At 34.7% G+C, this 22,984-nt stretch overlaps 1 protein-coding gene across 9 annotated transcripts in view; it reads left to right on the forward strand.

Moving 5' to 3' along the window:
- Positions 1–22,984, forward strand: part of VPS13B (vacuolar protein sorting 13 homolog B) — a 670,010-nt gene that overhangs the window by 465,330 nt on the left and 181,696 nt on the right. For all 9 annotated transcript variants that reach the window (XM_036233309.1, XM_036233311.1, XM_036233312.1 and 6 more), the window contains one exon: positions 8,180–8,317. In XM_036233309.1, the coding sequence (XP_036089202.1) occupies positions 8,180–8,317 (138 nt within the window). The remainder of the gene's footprint in view (positions 1–8,179; positions 8,318–22,984) is intronic.

The following is a 22,984-nucleotide window of genomic DNA, read 5'->3' on the forward strand; positions in this document are numbered from 1 at the left end:
TAAGTTCCTTCACAACTTAATTTCATGCATTATAGGGGCCTGATGGACTACATTTGCTTTTGTGTCTATATTTAGAGAAATAAAAATAGCATCATTTAAACTAAGGATAATAAAAGAAATCTAGAAAAATATAAGAAATTCAATAACCCTGTAGCTTGCCGTTTACATACATGGCCAGTGGTAAAAAGGGACTGTTCTGACAGTGACATCTCATTGCAGGGACTTATACAGCCCAGACCAGGCACAACGTGGCCCCTTGGGAATTTTACATTAATTTTATAGATAGAGACAAATCGATCTAATAAAAAGGTCTTCCCAAAATGCTTTCTTTTAAATTTAATGCTAGTTCTATAAAGAAACACTTTTATGTATTCTTGGCTGGACATAAAAAGATTAAGCTAAAAGACCATCTAGGAGGAGCATCTTGTAAGTGAAGTAAGAGAATAGGGAGTCTCTAAGCCCCCATCTACCACCCTGATTTCTCTTTAGGTAGTGTTTCCCTCCCTACCCAGGCTGGCTGTTAACTGTGCTTGAGCTTCCTAGGGGGAAAAAAAAGTGTGTGAAATTGAAGTCCTGATGCAGTCACCATGCTTTCTTATAAATTATTTTGAAGTGTCATTTTAATCTCTTTATATAAAGGTTGATATACCCAGATACCATTGTGAAAGAGTCTCTAACTTCTAGTTTAAAAAATGGAGCCTACTTTAGCTTGCAAGTTATTTACTTCCTTGAGGATTATTTAATTCCTATATACAGGCTAAATATTTCTAAAGGAAAGAAAAGAAGGTAAGAATATAACTTTGATAATTACCAGAACCAAAGTGTTTGGAAATTGTCAGGTTTATCATTTCTTCTAGCCAGGAGTGTTAAAAAGGGAAGTAAATATATTGACTAGTTTTTAAGATCAAGATTGGGTATAATTTTCACTAATAAGCAAAGCTTTTTTTCTTTTTTTTACTTTTTAAATTCCTCTTGCTATAGATTAGTGATAAAAAAGATTTTTCAAAACCAAAAGACAAAACCAAAAATCTAGGAAGAATAGGCACTTGGAAGACATATTGCTCACACTCCTATTTTGTTTGGAGCTTGTGTTTAAGAGACAAGATAGTGACTGTTCATTGAACTCCTACCATGACATATGCCCCATACAAACCACATTACACATATTTAATATTTTCAACAATCCCACAATTTAGTTTATTATCCCCATTTTGGAAACAAAGAAATTGGAACTCAGCGATGTTAAAATGAAATTTACCCAGCTCAAGAAGTCAGAACTTAAACCCAGATCGGTCTGCCTCCAAGTTCATGTTCTATTTGTTACCCTATATTTTATTCTGTTAAAAACTGATGTAAACTCTCCTATAAAACAAAATGTGAGAAAGCTTCATGAAAATAAATCTGTGTTCAGTAAGTTCTGGGTCAGTGGCAGACTAGTTCACAAACATCTTCTGTGTGGCAGTATTGTATCACCTGCCAGTTGTCCCTCAAGAGTTCATCAAAAGTCACTTAAATGCCATTTCATAAACATGATAGCCCTGGGTACCTCAGGCCAAAGAGAGTCAGTTTCCCTAAGCAGCCATACATGCCACTTTGATTCTGTGGCACCTGGGACAGGCCTGGGCTCATTAGTTGTGGCAGACTTCAGGATGCTTGTAGCTATAATAACAGGTCATTGAAGACTGCAGAAAAGTGAATAAAATATAGTCTGTCATTTCTTTTAAAAAACCAAACAATAGATCCTTCTGGACTTTCTGGAGCCAATAAAATGGAGGCAGAAGTAAATCTTGAGGCTGTTTGCAGAGCTACATCCTACAAGCATTATGTTTCTGAGGAATTCGTGATGGTTTTATCATATAGTGCTATCAGAAAAAAAAAACTCGATGCAATATGACATCAAAGTAGAAAGTTACTGAAATTTAAATCTACAATAGTAGTTTTGGAAATACATTAATTTTAATTATCTCTCATCAATAATGCTAATATTAATATCAGCAGAATTGGAACTTAAAGCATGATGTAATTTCAAAAGTTGTTGATAATATTGAGCAAGATTTCAGGCAATAACAGGATGAGATTAATACGGCAAGAAGCTAATACCAGGAGTAAGATGACAAACCATTTGCTTATTGAAGAAAACATGGTTAAAATGAGGTGTACCGAAACCAAATTAACCAGAAGTTTATTTTTCAGAGCTCATGCCCCAAATTTCAATTAAAAATTTTCCAGTAACACGAGTTTATAAGAACTTTCCACCATGTGAAAATTTTATTTTCTTGGTATTGCTCCATATTTAAGTTAGTACTCATTTTCCACAGAAATGTAAAATACAAGAGTATCATGAGAAAGTTGAATCAAAATATCAAAAACATTATCGTGACTTTAGTTACTTACATCTGCCATAACAGAAACTGTGCCTGGAACTGCCAAGGAAAATATTGGGCCAGCTTCTCTTTCTTCCCTTCCTTAACCAATCCACTCGTAGAGGTGTTCTTAAGCACAAAAGTGGCCAAGAGGCACAGATTATCGACTCTGTTGTAAATGTATGGATAATACGAGTAACTGTTAGAGAGGGGTGAGTGAGGAAGAAAATGATGGTATGAAGTCTCACTAATCTTTATAATAGATATTTAGCTTTCAAATAAACAATCTTACAGCACAAGGCTTTTTTAAAATCAAAGTTCTTTATTCATATGGCAAAAGCAATTAAAACATTTTGTCTAAATGATGGATAACACTTAGAAGTATCTGTGTAAAATTAGCTGGACTTCATTATATACTCAGTGTTACATCTTAAAATGAGGAAATTACCTTTGAACTCTATGGGAAAATGTCTTCTATTGGAACCTAAGTAAAAATTCAACTTAGTTATGAAAAAGAAATATTCTGCCACATCGTAGAACAAAGCAGGGTGGTAATAAAGCTTCCAAAATCCATAGCATTCAATATTCTGTAATGAACTTGGAAAAAAAAAATTTTGTGTTAAGTAGAAGATTGCAAAGAATATGAACTAGTTCATTTTCAAAGTTTCCTTTTGAGTTGGCCACAGTGAATCGTTATATTTTATAAGATTCAAATTTTAAGTGAGGACATACTTGACTCTGAATATTTGCTAAGGATTGAAAATAATAATAACGAGCAACACTACAAAGACTATTTTTATCAGATTTAGAGGAAGAGCTTGCAAGCAGTTAAGTAAAATCAAGGTTTGGTGAAGAGCAAAGTAATCTACAAGTACAAAGAATACAATCTGAATCGAGTCTGTGAAATCCAACAATACCTTGATCCACCTGGGAATAGACTTGAGACTTTCTGAATCTGAAGTCGTTTCTTGTGACATGTTATGATGAAGCATTTTCTTTAAGAGGCCAGGTCAACCTAGAGGGAAAATAATATAACTTAGTCAATACCAATATCTTACTGAAGTGAGTTCTGGCTGACTTTAAACAGGATTTATATCTATGAGCAGTTTGCCATTTTTTCTCATGCATTTTACATATTCTGTTACTCCCACTAAGATACAACTTTCTCCTGTTTTTTAGGCTTAGAGATAATAGTGTAAGTGTGCTCATCAACAGTGGGAGGAGTGTAAGAGCTTTTTTGTTGTTGTTCATTTAAATAGGTATTTGCTAAGTATGGAGAAGGAAACTAGCAAAGTCTGAAGGAGCTTCCAGTATGAAACAGTCATCCCTATTTGGCACTCCATCATATTCACAGGCTCCTTTAATTTTAGTTAAACTGGTGCTTTCCCAGTGATGTTGACCCTGAGGAATGTGCAACATGAACCCTATTTTCTCACCCTGATGATAGAATTCAGGAGAAGTTAAATTGAAGACAGTACAGGAAATCTGGAAGTCGTGCCCACTCATCATCTAGCCATTAGAATATAACGGACTCAATACTGACTTGCAAACCTGAGCTATTTCTCTGGGATTCTGGCATATCTTTCTGCTACTTCTGCTCCTTCATCTAACTGCAGTTACTACAGGCATATCCAAAACTGAGAGAGTAGCCACCAGCCCTGTCATAAATTCAGTATTCATCAACCACGCAAGCTGTGTTTTCCTGGATACCCCAAATTTCAGTTATTCTGTTCTCTGACCCCTATAAATACAGCTGTACTTTTTCAACTGGTTATGTAGTAATTAAACCAACAATATCATTAAGCCAGTAATTTTGTTAGGAAATAGTCATTGAAATTTTGGCCTTCTTGGATACATTTCCTAGATTTTTACATTTTCTTTAATTTCTAATTCCTATTCTGCTTCCTGCCATTACCAGTTTGTTGATTTTATCTCTAAGTCATATCCCCCTGATGTAGATGGCCAAGCCCTCTAACTTCAACAAAAGGGAGGCAACCTGCATAAGACCCATCTTCCCTACTTGTAAAACATACACGTTATCAGAATTTGCTGTTGCCCCAGTCTATTCGATGAAGATAGGACATCACATATCTTTTGAAGTGTTTTTTTCTCTCTCCTTTATTTTAATTTTTGTAAATGCCTGATATGTAGTCCTAATTTTTTCAGCTCTGAATAAATTATATGTCCATATATCAGTATATGCTTAGGATCATCCCAAAGATGGTCATCTTCCAGTACTTAAAAAAAAAAATATGTATATGTATATATGTATGCAGCTAGGTTTTTTACTTTTGAATTTCCTAAACCTACTATCCTGTTTGTTTTATTTACTTCACAAGATATTTTGAAGCTCCTCCATTTCAGTACATCAGATTCACTTCCTTCTTTTTATTAACAGCATAGTATTCTTTTTCTTTACTTTATCGAGGTGACATTGGTTAACAAGATTGTATAAGTTTCAAGTGTGCAGTTCTATAATACATCATCTATATATTGCATTGTGTTCACTGCTCAGTCTAGTCTCCTTTTGTCACCATGTATTTGACTCCTTTACCCTCTTCAGCCTTTCCCTACTCCCTTCCCAACTCTGATAACCACCATACTGTTGTCCACATCCATGAGGGTTTTTTTTGTTTTATTTGTTGCTTTCTATTTTATATCCCACCCGTGAGTGAAATCATATGGTTCTCGTCCTTTTCTTCTAACTTATTTTGCTTAGCATGATACCCTCAGGATCTATCCATGTTGTTGCAAATGGCAGTATTTCATCTTTTCTTATGGCTGAGTAATGTTTTATTGTATATATATGTACCACATCTCCCTTACCAAAGGACACTTAGGTTGTTTCCATGTCTTGGCTACTGTGAATAATGCCAGCTTAGTATTCACAGTGTTCACAATATAGTTGTAATTTATTTTACCATTTCTCGATTTAGTTTTATTTTTCTCACTTTTAATACTTCAAATGATGCTGCAGTCAGCCTCTTTGGATGTTTATCTGTGTAGTTTTAAGTATTTTTTTAAGACAGAGTCCTACAGATGTCCTTCCTGATTACAAGAGCATGGATATTCAGAAGTTTGGTCCTCTCCCCCACACATGCAAAAATACTGGATTTACACTCGTTTCCACCATACATGGGAGGATCTATTTCTCCTTCTCCCCACACAGAATATTATCAATCCTTTTAATTTATGCTAATCTTATTACTTAACCGTGTTTTTTGTTTTCATTGTGTATGTGCTTGATTAATAGTGAGACTGAGCAGACTTTTCCTATTTTTCATGAAACAGTGCTCTCAGAAAGATTAAACAGCTAAAAGTAGAAACATCTTTAAAAACCTTCAAGAAACTACATAAAATATATAATCACCTAGAGATAAATTCATAAAGTAAAAGTTAATAGATTTTTAACCCCATCTGTAAAAAAATGTATGCGAATAAAATGCATCAGAATATAGTTGAATGACAACTAACATACTGAGAGGAAATGTTTGCTACACTTGGCAAACAAAACATTAATACTTATAATATATAAGGAGCTCCTACAAATTAGTAAGGAAAAGAGCTCAATAGAAAAATGAATATTTCATAGAAGAGGAATTTTAAATGGCCAATAAATGAAAAGATGCCTAACCTACTTTGTTTTTTATTATTAACAATACAAAATGGTTGTCATTTTATGTCAATATGTATAGATATTCTTTAAATAATTGTATGGATTATCATTGTTTATTTAAACATTAATCTATTGATGAACATCTAGGTGGTTTATAGGTTTTGCTATGATAAACAGTTTTACAGTGAGAGAGAGAGAGAGAGAGAGAGAGAGAGAGAGGGAGGGAGAGTGTGTGTTACATAGGCATCATTTTATTTTAGTCTTTGCCTATCAGGTGAAAAATTCTACTTATTTTAAAAAGTTTCTTTGATTATTGGTAAGATTGAATTGATTTATATGCTATTTTTCTTTATTGACTGCTTCGTATTAATTTTCTTCATTGAATGATTGCTTATGCTGTACTCATTTTTCTGTTGGAATCGGTATTGATTATATGAACTCTATATATATTTAGTGATATCCCTTTTCTGTCATACAAGTTTAGATATGTGATTCCTATAACTTGCTTTACGTATTATTGTAAATTTTACTTGCCAGATTTTTACATATCATATTAATATTTCTCTAATTGAATTCATCACTGTTCATTATTTATTTAATCATTTATATGTTTTCTCTGTTATATCATTGTTCTTTCTCTAGATTGTATTTTCTTCAGAACAATGAATTATGCCTCCTCATTTAGGTCTGGCACAGTACCACTTACTTTATAATAACAGCTTCTTGATGACTACTCATAAGTGAGACTCTAGAAATAGACACTCAGATTCTAGAAGGTTATGTAGCTCCTCCACACTTGATTAGATCCAACCAGCAACAGAGTTTTGCCATCCTTTCACCAGATTTGATCATTATACTTAAAAGAGAGAATAGTGTAGTGTTGCTATGTAATGGATCTACTATGCATATTCTCACTGCTTTAAATTCACTGATCATATAAAAAGGAAGAATGCACCGGTTCAGTGTTTGATCTTTACCACATAGTCTAACGTCATGATCAATTGCTTTCAGTATTTTCTTTGAAATCACATAAAGGTTCATATGTGCCAAATTTCATAAGGATCACATGATAAGGTCAGGAAATACAAATTCCAAGGCAGAATTTATATGCCCAGTTCACATGTGACAGTAATACTATATAACCATATGTTGAATATAGTACACTGTATGTAAATGCTATTCTTGAAAGTGATCCAATCAATAAAACCTAAAATAAATAACACTTTAATAACACATTTCAAATCAACTGAAAATGGAATAGATGGACTCTATGGCAAGAACATCCCTGTAAAATTGACATTCAGAGGCCATTAAAACACAGAGAGTAAAACAATCTTGAAACTAAAGAAAAACTGTGAATATTTAGAAGTTTTTAAAAAGCCCACTACATCGTATGCCAAGATACAGCAGTCGTTTTTGTTTAAAGTGCTATTTCAATAAAAACTGTGGTTTGCTAAGCATTAAAACGAAAATTCCATTTGCCATCACCAATAGCTAAAAAATGCTTTTAAAATATATATACAATATTAACCAGAAAGAAATGTTTTTTTAAAAAAAACCAACACAATATTTAATAGAAAAAGTTAAACCAGGAAAAAAAAAAGTCAAGTTTTAGTTATAATTGGGACTATTAAAAGATCGGCCAATTTTTATCATTAAAGAAGGTTATGGGAAAGCTACTGAAGCTAACTTCAAAAGCCTAGCAGTAAAATGTGATTGTAATGTCAGTAAAACTCTGAAACAGATCAAATAACCCCTAAGTAGTACTAATCCACTGCTTCTTTGAACATGTATATGCCTTTTTTTTTTAAGCTGAAAAGCTTGCACTTTTTTCTTTAATTTGTTTCCAACATCCTGTTTTTTCTTAAAAATAAAAAGGAATCCACCTATTCAACTGTTAGCAGTCAACAGCTCAGAATGCAGAAGCTTTACCTTCACTCAGAGGTGATTTGAGTTAAGATTTGAAATCTTTCCTTTTGGGCCTGGTTCTGGAAAATATGGTTTCATCATTCCACCTTGTACAGAGAGAGCCTCTCTTTCTCCATAAAAGTTCTTGTGTATTGTATTCATACAAACAAATTAATCAATGAAGGTTACACACTGTAATTAATCAGATTTTCCTCTTGTTTATCAGCTGAAACTCTTATACCAAAATGAGATGTTTATGATATAGTCAACATTTTTAATTTTATCACTTTAGACCCTGGGAAAACTCTGCCTGAAGCCCTTGATTACTGCACAGTTTGGCTGCAGACGGTGCCTGGAGAAATAGACAGCAAAAGTGGTATTCCACCTTCCCTTGTAATGCTACAGATTAAAGACTTTCTTAATGGACCAGGTAAGAAAGTCATAGTTCAAATGTGTGTATTTTTTTTTTCATGAGAGTATATTAACATGTACAGAGGGTCTGTTAGTAATCTTGAGATGCATTGCCAAAAATGAATAGTTCATTTGTTTTCTAGAAATGTACTCTTCTTCTCAGGCTGCTCTTTATGGAGATCCATAGGCAGATATTAATATGCATTAAAAATAAGTCTTGCAAAAAGTAGTTAACAATTAAAGAATAATTGACTGGAAGCCAAAGACCCAAGATGATTTTATTTCTACCTTTTCTACTAATTCACTGTGTGACCTTAGTCAGTTGATCTTATCTCCTATGCCTCAGTTCCCTTACTTGTAAATGAAGAGAGTAGCATAGATGGATGGGTGGATAAATGGTCGGGTGGGTAGGTGAGTGGATGAGTGGATACGTGATACACATATAAGGCAGTGTACACAGATATATTTGATACATAAATATACTTATTTCAATTGCTTAGCAAAGTGCTAGAAAAATATTTTTACTCAGTTTTCAATAGATATACATATCAAAATGTATTTATTAAATATTTATTATGTCCCAAGTAGTGTTTTACATGCTCATATAAACCAAGGAATAGGCACTATAATTACCCCTATTTTATGAGTGAGTAAGCTAAGCTGAGTGAAAAATATTCCTGTGTGGACGTGGGTGAGATGTATGCTGTGGCATGCCAGTGCACGTGACAATTCACGACTGCAGGCAGAGGCGGCGGCTGGTCGTCATGTCCGGGGTCCATTTCTTCTTAAGCATGTTTCTCCAGTGATGGCATTTAAAGGTATAGAACTATGAAGAACTATTTCTAATTATCATAAGTATCTAGACATGGTTTTAAATACTCAACGGAAAGCCAGAAAGCTGATGAGGAAAACTAAGGGAGTCATTAAAGTTGGAAGAAGCCTTCGAGGTGAGGTAATGGATGGATTGAGAGGAGTATGAGTCCTAGAACTTGCTTAGTGAGTGTGAAGTACTATATTTCATTGAATCCAAGCCACCTCCAATTATAGGAAAAAACATTTTTATGTATCGCTAGGAGAAAAAAATATCTGCTCTTTAAACTATGATACAGTTCTTTCTTATGTCAGTTGCGGGACACCTCCTGACTTCAGAGTTATTCACATGTAAAAAACTGAACATATTAGAATGGATAAAATAGGGTAAGATCATATGGTTAGTTAATGGAGAAGGGAGAGGGAAACTTGGGTTACCCCTTATTTCTCTTTTTCAGTGACAGACTTCTTTTTGTTTTTTGGCACAGTCTTTTACCCACTTTGGCTAGAAAGTTCTAGTTTACATTTGACTGACTTGTTTGTAAAAGGGATGGGACCTGTAAATCACTGGTAAATTATTTACGTATTTTCATGGCAAACAAATAAATTGGATTTTAAGAGATGTGTAGGTGAATGAATCAAAAATTATGCTTACAGTTCTAGAACTTAATATGAGTAATAGAAATGTGATTTTTAAAAATAGTTGTACTTTGTGTTTCTTGTACCTTTTTAAATTGGAAATTACATGTATGCCATTTCTAATCTTATGTTCAGTCAATAATAGTTAAAATCTATCTAGAGATTCAAACTATTAAATAAATGATTTGAAATAGTTATTTTACAGCATCGCTTCTCTAACTTGAGTGTACATTTAAAGTATCTCTGGAGAGCTCATTAAAATGCAAATGTGATTTAATAGTTCTAGAAGGTAGGGATGAAATTCTACATTTCTAACAAGCTCCCAGGTAAAGTGGATGCTGTTGGTCTGGAGACGACACTTTTTGTACCAAGGTTTTATGTGACTCATATATGAAAGAAGAAAAAATGTATGATTTTCTTAATACTATCAGCTACAAGTATTGAAGACCAAACCGCAGATTTTGGGGAGTGTAGGATAAGGAAATGATGCAAAGAATGATGAGTGATTTTTTAAATGGTATTTTTATTATGAAAAATCAGAAACAATGTCCAGTGAATGATTTAAGTTCTTCAATATCGAAGAGTCCGATTCTTCTAAGTCTCTTTTAATCAAGAGTACTTTTCTTTCATAAATTATTTGAGGGAAGATTAGTTTGAATGATATATCAGCTGTGTGAGATTCCACTAAAACACTAACCTAACAAACTTGAACTGCTTCAGAATTTCCTGTCGTGGACAAAAATTTCTTTACTGTAAACAATTTGTCACTTAAAGTATATATTCCACTTAAAGGAGGTGTTATTCCAGAGCATAATTATATTTTCTAACTACACAGCCAAATTGCCACTCTATACTAAGTTAGAGGTCAATAGTAAAAATAGGACACATTAAAGCATTTCTTGCCATAGGAATGTATTACTTTATAGATTTTTGGCAAGTCAAGAAAATCATCTTTTTTCAAATTTTATGTAATAGTATATACTAAGAGGAATATTATTTATGCTGAGATATGGGGAACAAACTTCAGCTTTATAGTATTACCTTATACCATTCTCTTTTCTTGAAAAATAAAAAAGAAAGGCTTTTTTAGTTTTGCAACTTAATGTTTCTAATTTTTATGCTGAATGTTTTATGCTACCTCTCTAAAGTAGTATGTTTCCAGTTATTCTTTTCTTGCTCTTGAATTAAGGTTGCAGTAGCAATAAAAGTTAATGGCCCTGAGGAGTAGAGGAAATACAGATTATAACTACCTAATTTTAAATTTTCTTCATAAAGATGCAAACTTTAACAGCTTTTGAATTCTGTCTTTCAGATTTATTTTTCAGGAATTATTTTATCAAAACAAAGTGATAAAAATGCTGCTTTGTAGCATTTGTTTTTAGAAAAATAATGCAAAGTTTTTGAGTATTCTCTTATTAATAGTACCTTAGACAAATGGTAGGTTCCAACTTCTATATCAAAAATCCCTTCAGTACACTCTCAGCCCCCCACCTCCTTTCTGCAGAGGCAGCAATGTACCCATTAGCAAGGTCAGTGGCTTTGAGAAACCTGGAAAACAGCAGCTACCAGAAACCCACTAGAATAATATCTCCGGCAGGTGATAGATTAGTTGGAACAAATTGGAACCATTGCAGTTCAGCAATCCTGGTTTCTTTCAAGCTGTTTTTAAAATGTCGTCATTTTAATACACAATCTAAGCTCCGCAGAACAGTCCACAGCAGGTTAATTTGAATCATATGATGTGTCACTGCCCTCAGCTGACATGAGCTCTATTCCATGTGTGAAGCCATAATAAATCCATTCCCAACCGAGGAGAATTCCCTGTGAGAAGGTGAACTAATCCAGGCCTCACACTGGCATGCTAGCCCTCCATAATTGAAAGCAGGGCCACCTGTTCCCTGCACAGTTAGCCTATAGAGAAAAAATTAGCATTAGATCAGATATTTCTTATACTGAAAAATCATTCATACTTCTTGCAAATTCAAATTTAGCTGTGAACTACTTGGTATGACATCATACAGGAAGGTAGGAATGTGCCCACTTGATCCCAGTTTAAAAGTTTTGTTAACCATAGGATTTCTTACCTTTGAAATGAGATTTTTTTTTTTTTTTTAATTTAATGGAAGCTGACACGTGAGGAGAAGAAATGGGAAAGGTCCAGATTTTTCTAATTAACTCAGGGTCGTTTGCAAAAAGAGTTGAGCTCCCTGGTATTTTTTTCATTGTTCCTTTGCAGACGTATTTTTGAACACTGTCACTGTAGCCATAAAACGACATTTAAATGATAACAAAGAAAAAAATATGCCCAAATGGGAAAACTTTCCCTCATCATTTATGTTTTATTGTAATTAGCATACCACAATCTTCCTATAATTTAAGTAACATGATTATAGCAAGCAGAGTTATGGCTGCAGTTTCACATTTCTTTTAGTATACCTCTAAGTTGAAACACATAACCACTGAATTTTTTTTTTCTTAAGAAAACCGTTTCTTTAGCCACTCCTTGTTTAATCTATTCATTAATTTAAGTTTTATTTCAGAGATTGCTTTCATTTTTGGTTTTATTTGATTTTTGTTTTAAAATTTTATTTGACTTTTAATTTGTTGTAATCCTATTTTGAAAACTGTTTTCTTATATTTTATGGATTAATTTACTATGTTGTTGGTTACAATGAGATTAATTTACTATGTTGTTGGTTGCAATGATTTTAATTTTTACTTTCTGTTATAGGTTGCAATTATTTTAATTTTTAAAAAATCAAAAAAAATCTAGAATATCCCATTTCCACAAACATCTTTGATTTGGATAAAAATGTAAACTTCAAATCATGTAAAATATGACTTTAAAAATTTCTCAGTTACAGTAACATACCATTTAAATAGGTTTGTTTATATGAATATAAAGTAGAAATTTTGCATTGTTTACCCTCCAAAATACATATTTTTGAAATGTGTTTTTTTGTTTTGGGGTTTGTTTGTTTGTTTGTTTTAGTGAACTCTGTTTATGTGTTCTTTTATCCCTGAATTCATTACTCAGTATGGATTAATTCAGACATATCTTGAGGGTGACCGATTCAGGGGAAGTAAGATACCTGAAAAAGATGACCCAAATAGTCTCCCAACATTTTCCAGAGTGGTAAATGAAAAGTAATATTGTTTTTAAATGCAAGAAGATTCAAAGTGAAAGAAAGCATCTTAAGAAGCTAATTTAAAATGATTTCTTTTAATATAGCCTTGATAGTTAACCCTTCGCTTTTTTTTCCAGAAATTAGGACAAGGCCCATTTCCTAATCATTGGAGTCCTGTCTTTATCTTAATTCAGTTTTATAGCCATACTAGCAGGCTATCTTCTACATTTAAGAAATGTAAACTAGTTAATAAAACTGTAAGAACCTTGACTTTTACATTTCCTGAGTTTTACGGGCTTCAATTTGCAGCATCAGCATTACATTATTGTAGTTTATATTCCCCATGATTTATCAAAATGAAATAGTAGACTTGATGTCAGAATGTCAACTATGGAATAGACCAAGAATTTTAAAATGCATGAAATCTTTTCATTATTTCAACTCTAGTGTTTCAACTCTAACTTGGGTTTTTGGAAGAAATGAGCGAAATGAATGATTTTTTAACTAACTTATGTCTAATAAACTTTTTTCTTTTATTCAGCTAACAACCTGATTTTAATACCAGATTTTCCACTGTAGAATCAGTAAGCCATATTAATTACTTTCCAGCACTGTAGAATGAAGGGATTGTAAATCTTTGAAGCTCTGGCTAACAGTGGTCCCTCCAGGGAACAACACTTGGCTAAATAGTAGGACCCGAAGAATCACAGAAGCTGACTCTGGGGGTGGCTAGATGGTAAGAGGCCAGCACATGGTTTCCTGCAGGGAAGTCAGTAGTATGGCAATTATTTAGATTTTTATTTCTCCATGTACTCTAATTCTATCAGAGTTCTTTCCTCTACAGAAGAGAATTAGGGTAATTGCAGAATATCTTTTTAGGAACACAGAGTAGGCTAAGGTAGAAGAGAAAAAGAACATTATCTGCCTTCTCCTAACTTTCCAACTTCGTGTTTGCATACAGCTCTCCTTCCCCTGACCGTATAGCCCTGTGCCTTCCCAAGTACACAGTCGTGTGCCTACTGTTTTTATCTTGCTTATGGCAAACAATAACCTCGACTGTCTTTTGTGCTGTCATCTCCCAAATGCCTGCTTCTAGTTTTGTCTTATCCAATTCTAGGACTATGTCTCCATATGCCTATTAGATATGTTTAGTTATTTAAAATTCAACATATTTACATTAAATAAAACCACTTTCTTCACTCTTCTTATTCACTCCCTTCTTTAATAGAGTTTTCAAATTTTTTACATGTGCTCATGATAGCAGCATTATTCCACTCATGTCCTCTCACAATTTTACTATCACCTTTGATTCATCCTTCTTTTTATTTCAACTCCCTTTAGCTTTTATTTTGAAATGGTCCTCCATTGTGCCTGCTACCTTCCTGGTATAGGTTTATGCCCTGATTACTTCCTCAGTCTTCATGAACCTGATTACTTCAGATTCTACTTTTATTCAATAATCCTATCCCCTGCACCCTTGCTAGATTAGCCTCCCCTGTCAAACTCATAGGAATCTTGACCACCCACCTCTCTCAATTCAAGTCAAAACTCCCCCTCAACCCTCAAGACTTTCTGTAATTAGGTATCACCTGGACAATCCAGGTTTACTGTCACTAGGCAGGTGATCGTAATCATTTTACTTCTTTCAACCTCAATATTTTCTCCTATGACATAAGAGAGTTGTTTTAAAGATCCCTTCAAGTTCTAAAATGATGGGTATAATTCCCAATAGAACTCTTCGTTCATTTATTTTCACAAGTACTTATGAGCAACTACAATATTCTAAGTGTTGTTCTAAGTTTGGAAATATAGTGGTGAGCAATAGACAGATAGTTCTGTCTCTCAAGAAATGCATACGATCTAGTAGAAAAGACAGAATTTGATTATCAAATAATCACACAAGGTAATATATAGTTATAAGCTAGCATTAAGTGTTAAGAAGTTCTTTGAGTTCATTAAAAAGTGACAATTTAGAGATGCTTCTCTAAGTAACTGACGCTTGAGCTGAGTTCCACAGGATGAAAAGGGATTAACCACGGACATGGAGGGGAGGGTAGATTACTGGGAGAATTTGCAGAAGACCCTTTGGGGAGAGGGATTATGACTCATTGAAGGAAATGAATACAGGCAGAGCGAGGGAACAGTGGTGTGAAGTGAGGCTGTAGAGAGAGGCAGAGGCCCAGCCTTGCTGGCCATAATGAAGAATTTTCAGTTTTTATCTTAGGAGCACTGGAAAACTATTGAAGAGCTTTAAGCAGGACATGTATGCGGTGGGGGAGAAAGGGGTGTGTGTGTGTGTGTGTGTCTATATGGTTATATTTGCATTTTGAAAAGATGATTCTAGTTGCAAGGTGGAAAATAGATAACAGAGGCTAAAGTAAATGCATGGGACCAGTTAGAAGAATATTGCTTTAGTACTGGTGTGGATAATGCTAAGTCTAATCAGGGAATGATAATAGAAGTGGGGAAAATGAAAGATTTGGTGGATATTGAAGAGGCAGAATCCACAGACGTTGGTGATGGCATAGAGGGAATGGAGGGTAAGATTTACGCATGACATCTGGGTTTCTGATTGGTCTTACTGGATGGATGGTGCTCTGGACTAAATTATTGTTGAAGTCCGAATGCCCTGTGTTGTGGTTTTTGGAGATGGAGCCTGTGGAAGATGATTGGGTTTTAATGAGGTCTTAAGGGTAGGGCCCTCATGATGGGATTAGTGTGCTTATAAGAAGAGACACCAGAGAGCTTACTGTCTCTCTGTCTCTGCCATGTGAGGACACAGTGAGAAGGCAGCCATCTGCAAGCCAGGAAGAGAGCTTTCAACCATCCTGGCACCCTGATCTCAGAATTCCAGCCTCTAGAATCGTGAGAAAATAAATTTCTGTTGTGTAAGCTAGTCCCTTGTATTTTGTTATGGCAGCCCAAGCTGAGACAGGTGGTAGTCCTGTTTACTGAGGTAGAAAATACTTGAAGAGAACCATGTTGGTTCTGTATATGTTTTTACTTGTGGTCGTGCACAGAGATCCAGGAGAAAGCCCTGACAGTGAAAATCTACCTTTGTAACTGGAGGTCAAGGAAGGACCAAAGAAAGAGGCTGGCCACTCCAGTCTAGTAATTAGTAGACTTTTTTAAAGGAAACTACACACGAGGCATACCACATGGCAGGCACCAACGAATTATAGAAGGTAAAGGGGGGAACCATCATGGGTACTAGTTTATGAATGTTGCCAGGTATGGGAAATTACTTAATGTGCTTGACCACATCAGGACAACAGCCTGATCAAAAACCAGCACATAGCAGGAGGCAAGGGAGGGGTGCTAATTTATTTCAGAATGAATATCAATTACAATCAAACAGTATCTAAGAGGGAAAAGCAACCTCCGTTCTGGCTCAGGTCCAGTTCACAGGACAGACAGCAGGGAACAGTCTCTCCTCCACAATTCATGAGAGTCGAGAGAGGTCACAAAATTTGCCTTGGGCATGCGGGGTTTGTGGCAGTTGCGCATTCATATTTGGAGCTCACAAGAGACACTAAGATTAGTGACAGAATATTAGGTATTTTGGAGTCTTTGGGATATAGGTGCTAATTCAAGTCATGGTCATGAATGAGATTATTCAAAGAAAATGTAAATAGGAAACAGAGAAAAGAGCTTAAGACTTCATCTTGAAGATGTCCAATCAAAATTTACTAGCCAGGAGGATGAAGAGCCTGGAAAGTCAACTGAGGGCTAAGAGGAACATTGGGAGAATGTTGTTAAGTCAAACCAAGGAAAAAGAGTGTTTCAAAAAGGAAGAAGTACTCAACAATGTCAAGTAGTGACACAGAAAGATGCAGCACTGAAACTTACCTAATAGATTTATAGGCATTATAACTACAAGTGTTCTTCTCCCAGAAATAACCTGGATGGACACTAGGCTAGTATGCACTGAGGAGTGAGCAGGAGGAAAAGAAATAATAGCAGAGTCTACTATGCTACCCTGAACAAGCCCAATCTCGTCTGATCTCGGAAGCTAACCAGGGTCGGGCCTGGTTAGTTCTTAGATGGGAGACCACCTAGGAAGACCAGGTGCTATAGGTGTAAAACATAAAAAAAATAAAGGATTGTAAGCTGACAAGGTCCTTGCAGTCTGTGAGGTCAACCAAGGGTTGCCTCACCTAAAAAATAAAAAAAATAAAGAAAAAAGAAGTAGCAGCAGAGAGTATAAGTAACTCTTCTCAGAAGCTTGACTGTGAAGAATAGTAAGGGCGACATGTGAAGGGACGTTTGGGGGCAGGGCTTTTAGGTTTTATTTTTATGATAAAAGGGACTTGGGTTTCTTCATGTTTAAATAATCAGCAACAGGAATCCAGCTGAGAGAATAGGTGATAAACTAAAAGGAGAAAAGATAAAGGTGGGTTCTTTAGAAAGAGGGAAAGAGAGGAATTCAATACACATGTGAAAGAACTGGTTTTAGTTTTGGGAAGCAAAATCTTCTCTATTTTACAGAACAAATTAAAGGAGGGAAGGAAAATGGCATATGCAGGTCGTTTTTCAGTTTGGTAGCAAGAAATTGAGAGAAATATAATGGTTTTAACTTTCTCCATGAAGCTAGAAGGCCGGTCACTTATTGAAGCTGAAGACGGATGAGAGGAGTTTGATGGTTTGGAGGCAAATGGTCTGAAATTATCTTTTGATATCTCCTTGAAATTATCTTTCGAATTTCTTTTTCTTTTTTTTATGGTGACATTAGTTAATGAAATCCAGTAAGTTTCAGTTATACAATTCAACAGTAAGGCATATATTTATACACCGCCCAGTTAGATTTCTTTCTGTCACCACATATTTGACCCCTTTGACCATCTTCCTCCCCCCTCCCTCTCACCTTTTGGTAATCATTCATATTTTTAAAACTTTTTATTATGGGAAATTTCAAACATATACAAAAGTAGGCTGAAATAGTATATAGAACCTCCTGCTTAAACAATTGTCATCCTGTGACCAATATTGTTTGTTACACACCCTTATCTAATTTCTTACCTTCTGTATGATTTTGCAGCAAATCTTATGTATCATATCATCTGTAATATTTCAGTATGTATCTCCGAAAGATAACTTTTAAAAACATAACCATAATACTGTTATCAAACCTAAAGATAATAATTCTTCAATATCATCAAATATCCATTCAGTATTCAAGCTTCCATTTATTTCATAAATACCCTAATGTGTGTGGATGCATGGGTGTTTGTGTGCACGTATATTTTGTTTGTTTGTTTGTTCGTTCGTTTGAACCAGGAGCCAGATAAGACCTACACTTCGCTTGATATGTCTTTCAAGTTTATCAATAGGTTTCCCCCTCTATCTTTTTTCATCTCTTGCCATTTATATATTGAAGAAACCAGACCATTTATCCTGTATTGTTTATCACAGTTTGGATTTTGTCTGTGCCCCGTCTTCTATATTTCCTACATGTAATTTGATAGTTGGATTAATCTGATTCAGGTGTTTTGGTTTTGGGTTTTGTTTTTAGCAAGACTATTTTGTAAAAGGTTTTGTATTATTTTATCAAGAGGCACATATGTCTGAAGGTCTCTTTGTGATGTTAACAGCCATTGACGCTCAATGACTAAATTCACTGGAAGTTGCTAACAGTAATATTTTAAATCTAGCATTCCTTTTTCATGTGTTGCTGGAATACTTGTTAAAAGAGAAGCAGTCCTTCATCTACTATTTGATTACTCAGTAGTATTCATCTACAAAAGGTAGAATAAATGTTCTCTTCTCTCCTTTTATTTACCTATTTTCAAAAGAGAGTTACTTTTCTAGATTGGAAGAATTTTTTCACAATGTATATCTATATCAAATTACCACAATGTGCACTTGAAATATAATTTTGTCAATTATACCTCAATAAAGCTCGAAAAAATTGAGGTTTTTTTTAGCATATTTTAATGGTGGCCAATTAGATATTGTTTGATATTATTCTGAACACATTATTTTTAATGATGCTCAAATTGTCTCATCATTGGCAGTGGGAACCTCTGTAAATTGGCTTCTCTATGTTTTTTAATCTTTCCTCAGTTTGGAATCTTTCTCCCTTATCTCAAAATAAAATTTGGCTCTTCCCAAATATCAAATCTGCTGTGTCCAAGGATGAGTATATACCATCATTGAGAATAGAAAAATAAGGGACATAGGCACCCAAAAGCTGCCAAAATTATTGGAACAATGGAATGTACTTAGCCTTCTAGGATGATTACTTAGAGAAAGAGAAGCTTATTTAGATGAGTTCAGTTCAATACATTAATTTTAGAAAACCAGTTCAAGTACCCTATAACCGGAACTTTTACATTGTGATTTGACGGAGCCACGGAGGTGGAGCTGGGGGCTTGGCAATACAGTCCCCAAAAGTCAATGCTGATCATAGGAGTATGTGCATGAATTATGCTAGTAATGATGATGCCCAAATTCCAGAGATAAGCACCATAAACTGCTACCGTCTGACCCAGTCAAGGGCGAATGTCAGCCCATGTCCCCGAGCCTCCTCAACACCATTTGGGACAGCTGATACCACTTCCACTTGCTATACCATTGTTAACTGGAGGACTTATGTCTGCCACCGTTGAGGTCTTTCACAGTTCACACCTTCAGTGAAAACAGAATGACCTCTTTGTCTTAGGCAGCTTCCCAGGTTTTCTAGCTCCCACACCTGTGAATACTAAGTCTCTACCTTCCATTATCAAAATGAATACCTTTATTTGGACACTGTAACAAAAATCTGAATTTGAATTGCTGAATAAGAGGAAAAAAATGTGCTATGACCTAATAATAAAAATATTTTATTAGAGTTACTATGGTGCATAAAGTCAGGCTCAATTATACTTTTGTTGCTTGTTTTGCGCTTACCTCTCCAGTAAGTTGGGCGTGGAAATGGAAACCGTGATCCTGGTATCTACACATAGCCGTGCCTGTGTGACTGACAGTGTTCCTAGCAAGCTTGGCTTGTTTAAAAAGTTTTTCTTTTACAAATAAAATTCCAAAGGAAGAAGCACTTAACAAAGAAGTTTTCTTTCAAAAATGTTATGATTTTGGTATAACAAGCTATATTGAATCCATTGGGATTTTGGTAATAGATTTCAAAATAGATCATAAATGTAAGTAATATGATGACTAACGGGTCGAGTGAAGTTGGAACATTTTAAATGAGGAAATAGTTGGAGCAGTTTTCAGTTGATGCTTGGTTCCCCCACAAGGTGTGCGTTAACATAAGCTTGGGGGAACCACCTCTGGGACGTGAATTCCCTCTCTGATTTCATGATTACGATATATATTTTTTTTTTTTTAGTATTAAGTCATCTGCTAGGGTGATGGGAACATAAAATAAGTGTAATTTATTTGTATTCATCCAATCTCCTTTTAATTCAATAGTCATCCCATCATTCTGTTTCCTGGTAGCTGCTCCAAAAGTTTTGAAGGGTAATTAGAATCTAATAATTGATAGACATGGGTTTACTTGGTAACTTAAAGATACAGAATGTGTTCTGGGGACAGTGAGAAATTTGATCTGGCAGAGAAATAGATGACTCAGCTGGGAGATTCTCTATTACTGCATATTCTTAAAATCTAAACTCTGAAAATAATCCATTTATTAAAGTTCAGTGAGGATTATGAAAACCTTAAAACTCTTTAGAACAAGAATCTGATAATAATTGTGATAAAATCCACGTTAACAGTCTATGCCTGGTTCTTTATCCAGTTGTTTCCAGTTCTTGAAAACATTGTTCTATTTAGCTCCCACTGTGTCTCTGTTGAATAAAACTTTTCTAATTCATTTTTAATGTTTTTATTTTAATAATGAAGTTAATGGTTTTTTAGTCAATTTTTTGATCAAATGTATTGGGGTAATCGATTAATAACATTATATAAGCTTCAGGCGTACAATTCTATAATACATCATCTCCATATTGCATTGTGTGCTCACCACCCAAAGTCTAGTCTCCTTCCGTCACCATATAGTAGACCCCCTTTACGTTCTTCATCCTTCCCCTACCCCCTTTCCCTCTGGTAACCACCATACTGTTGTCTGTCTGTGAGTTTATTTGTTTTCTTTGTTTATTTGTTGCTTTCTATTTTGCATCCTACATATGAGTAAAATCATATGGTTCTTGTCCTTTTCCATCTGATTTATTTCACTCAGCATAATACTCTCAAGATCCATCCATGTTGTCACAAATAGCAATATTTCCTAATTTTTATGGCTGAGTAGTATTCCATTGTATATATGTACCATATTTCCTTTATCCAGTCATCTGTCATAAGACTCTTAGGTTGTTTCCATGTCTTAGCTATTGTGAATAATGCTGCAATGAACATAGGGGTACATCCATATATCTTTATAAATAAGTGTCTTCAAGTTTTTTGGGCGGATACCCAGAAGAGGGATTGCTGAGTCATATGATACCTCTGTTCTTAGTTTTTTGAGGAATTGTCGTATTGTTTTCCATAGTGGCTGTACCAATTTACATTCCCACCAGCAGGGTTCCATTTTCTCCACATCCTCTCCAATACTTCTTATTTCTTATCTTATTGATAGTTGCCATCCTAACAGGTAGCATCTCATTGTCTTCTTGGGACTAGTGTCTATTCAGGTCCTCTGCCCATGTTTTAATTGGATTGATTGTTATTGATTGTTGAGTTGTATGAGTTCTTTATATATTTTGGATATTATCCCTTTATTGAAGGCATCATTTTGCATATATCTTCTCCCATTTAGTTGGTTTCCTTTTCTTTTTTGTTGGTGGTTTCTTTTGCTCTGCGGAAGCTTTTTAGTTTTCATCAGTGTTTTAAAGTATAAAAGAAGACCAGAAAATACATTGCTCAATTTTTACTTTTATTTTTTTGTGCTTAAAATCCCTAAACTTTATTTTTGCATAATTTTTCCCATTTAAAAAAAAATCTTTCTATCATTATGAGACTGAAAGTATTAATAATAAAGTCATTAATTTTCTACCAAAAAAGTACCTGGCCAGTTCAAGGATGTGACAATCTAGAGACACTGGGTAATAAAAGTATAGTACATATTTGTTGACTTATCAGACGTGGCAGTGACTTTATGATTTTAGTTGAAGGATTCACACATGTTGATTGACATTATACTACAAAAAACAGGGCTATTTTATTTTTGGTGCTTCTCTTTCTGTTTCATGCTTCCTGTCTCCTGGTGGACCTAATACTGTTAAAAGAATACCTAATATTACAGTATAGCCTTACTTCAGCTCTGCTTTTCAGGCTTTTGGCCTGTAGTACTATCCAACGTGCCCAAATGGGACTGTCACAACCCCTCTGTTTATACATGGAACAGGATGTGTTTTGCAAGGAATGTGGTGGCTCAGCACTCTCGTCATGGTGGGTTGGTGTGAGGGACTCAGTGGCCCAGTGGAAGTCACCGTGTACAGAGATTTGTACCCTCTACACAGACATACAAAAAATATTTAAAGGGTAAATTATTTAAATGTTCTAAATATAGATTTGTTTCTTATAAAAAGTTAACACCTGTCTTGTGCTATGTGCTATTAGAGTTTAGAACTTTAAGATTTTTCACCATCCGCTCTTCAGTGACTGAGAGATTACATTTGTAATGCTAGATTTAAGATCATTTAGAGAATGAAGTTTTGATGCATGTATGACAGTTTTGACGTGACCCCACAGGATCAAGAGACCAAGGTGTCCAAATAAGAAGTGCTTCTTTACCAATCCACTGGTCCGAGAAAAGGTCATCCAGAAATGAGCACCACAGAAAGTTGAAATTCACATTTCAAATTTATGAAACAAAAGAAATATATAAAAAATTTAAATAATTAAACTTTCAAATGATTTTTAAAATAAATCTGTAGCGATTATACTGCTAACGTTATTAAAGTTTAAAATAACACCGAGACTTTTGGGACAAGCTATATGATAGAGGGAGATCCAAGATATTGTTTCAGATTTTCTTATTCCTAAAATTCGTTGAGTCCTCGTTAATTGTTATGTATAAACTAGTGACCTATTAGAGATTCATGACTTTTAAAGATAGAACAAGACAAGTCAGCTGTTATTCACGATGTACTAAATGATAGCTCCATTTC

Source organism: Rousettus aegyptiacus, unplaced genomic scaffold (assembly GCF_014176215.1).
Source record: "Rousettus aegyptiacus isolate mRouAeg1 unplaced genomic scaffold, mRouAeg1.p scaffold_m13_p_15, whole genome shotgun sequence".
Taxonomy (NCBI): domain Eukaryota; kingdom Metazoa; phylum Chordata; class Mammalia; order Chiroptera; family Pteropodidae; genus Rousettus; species Rousettus aegyptiacus.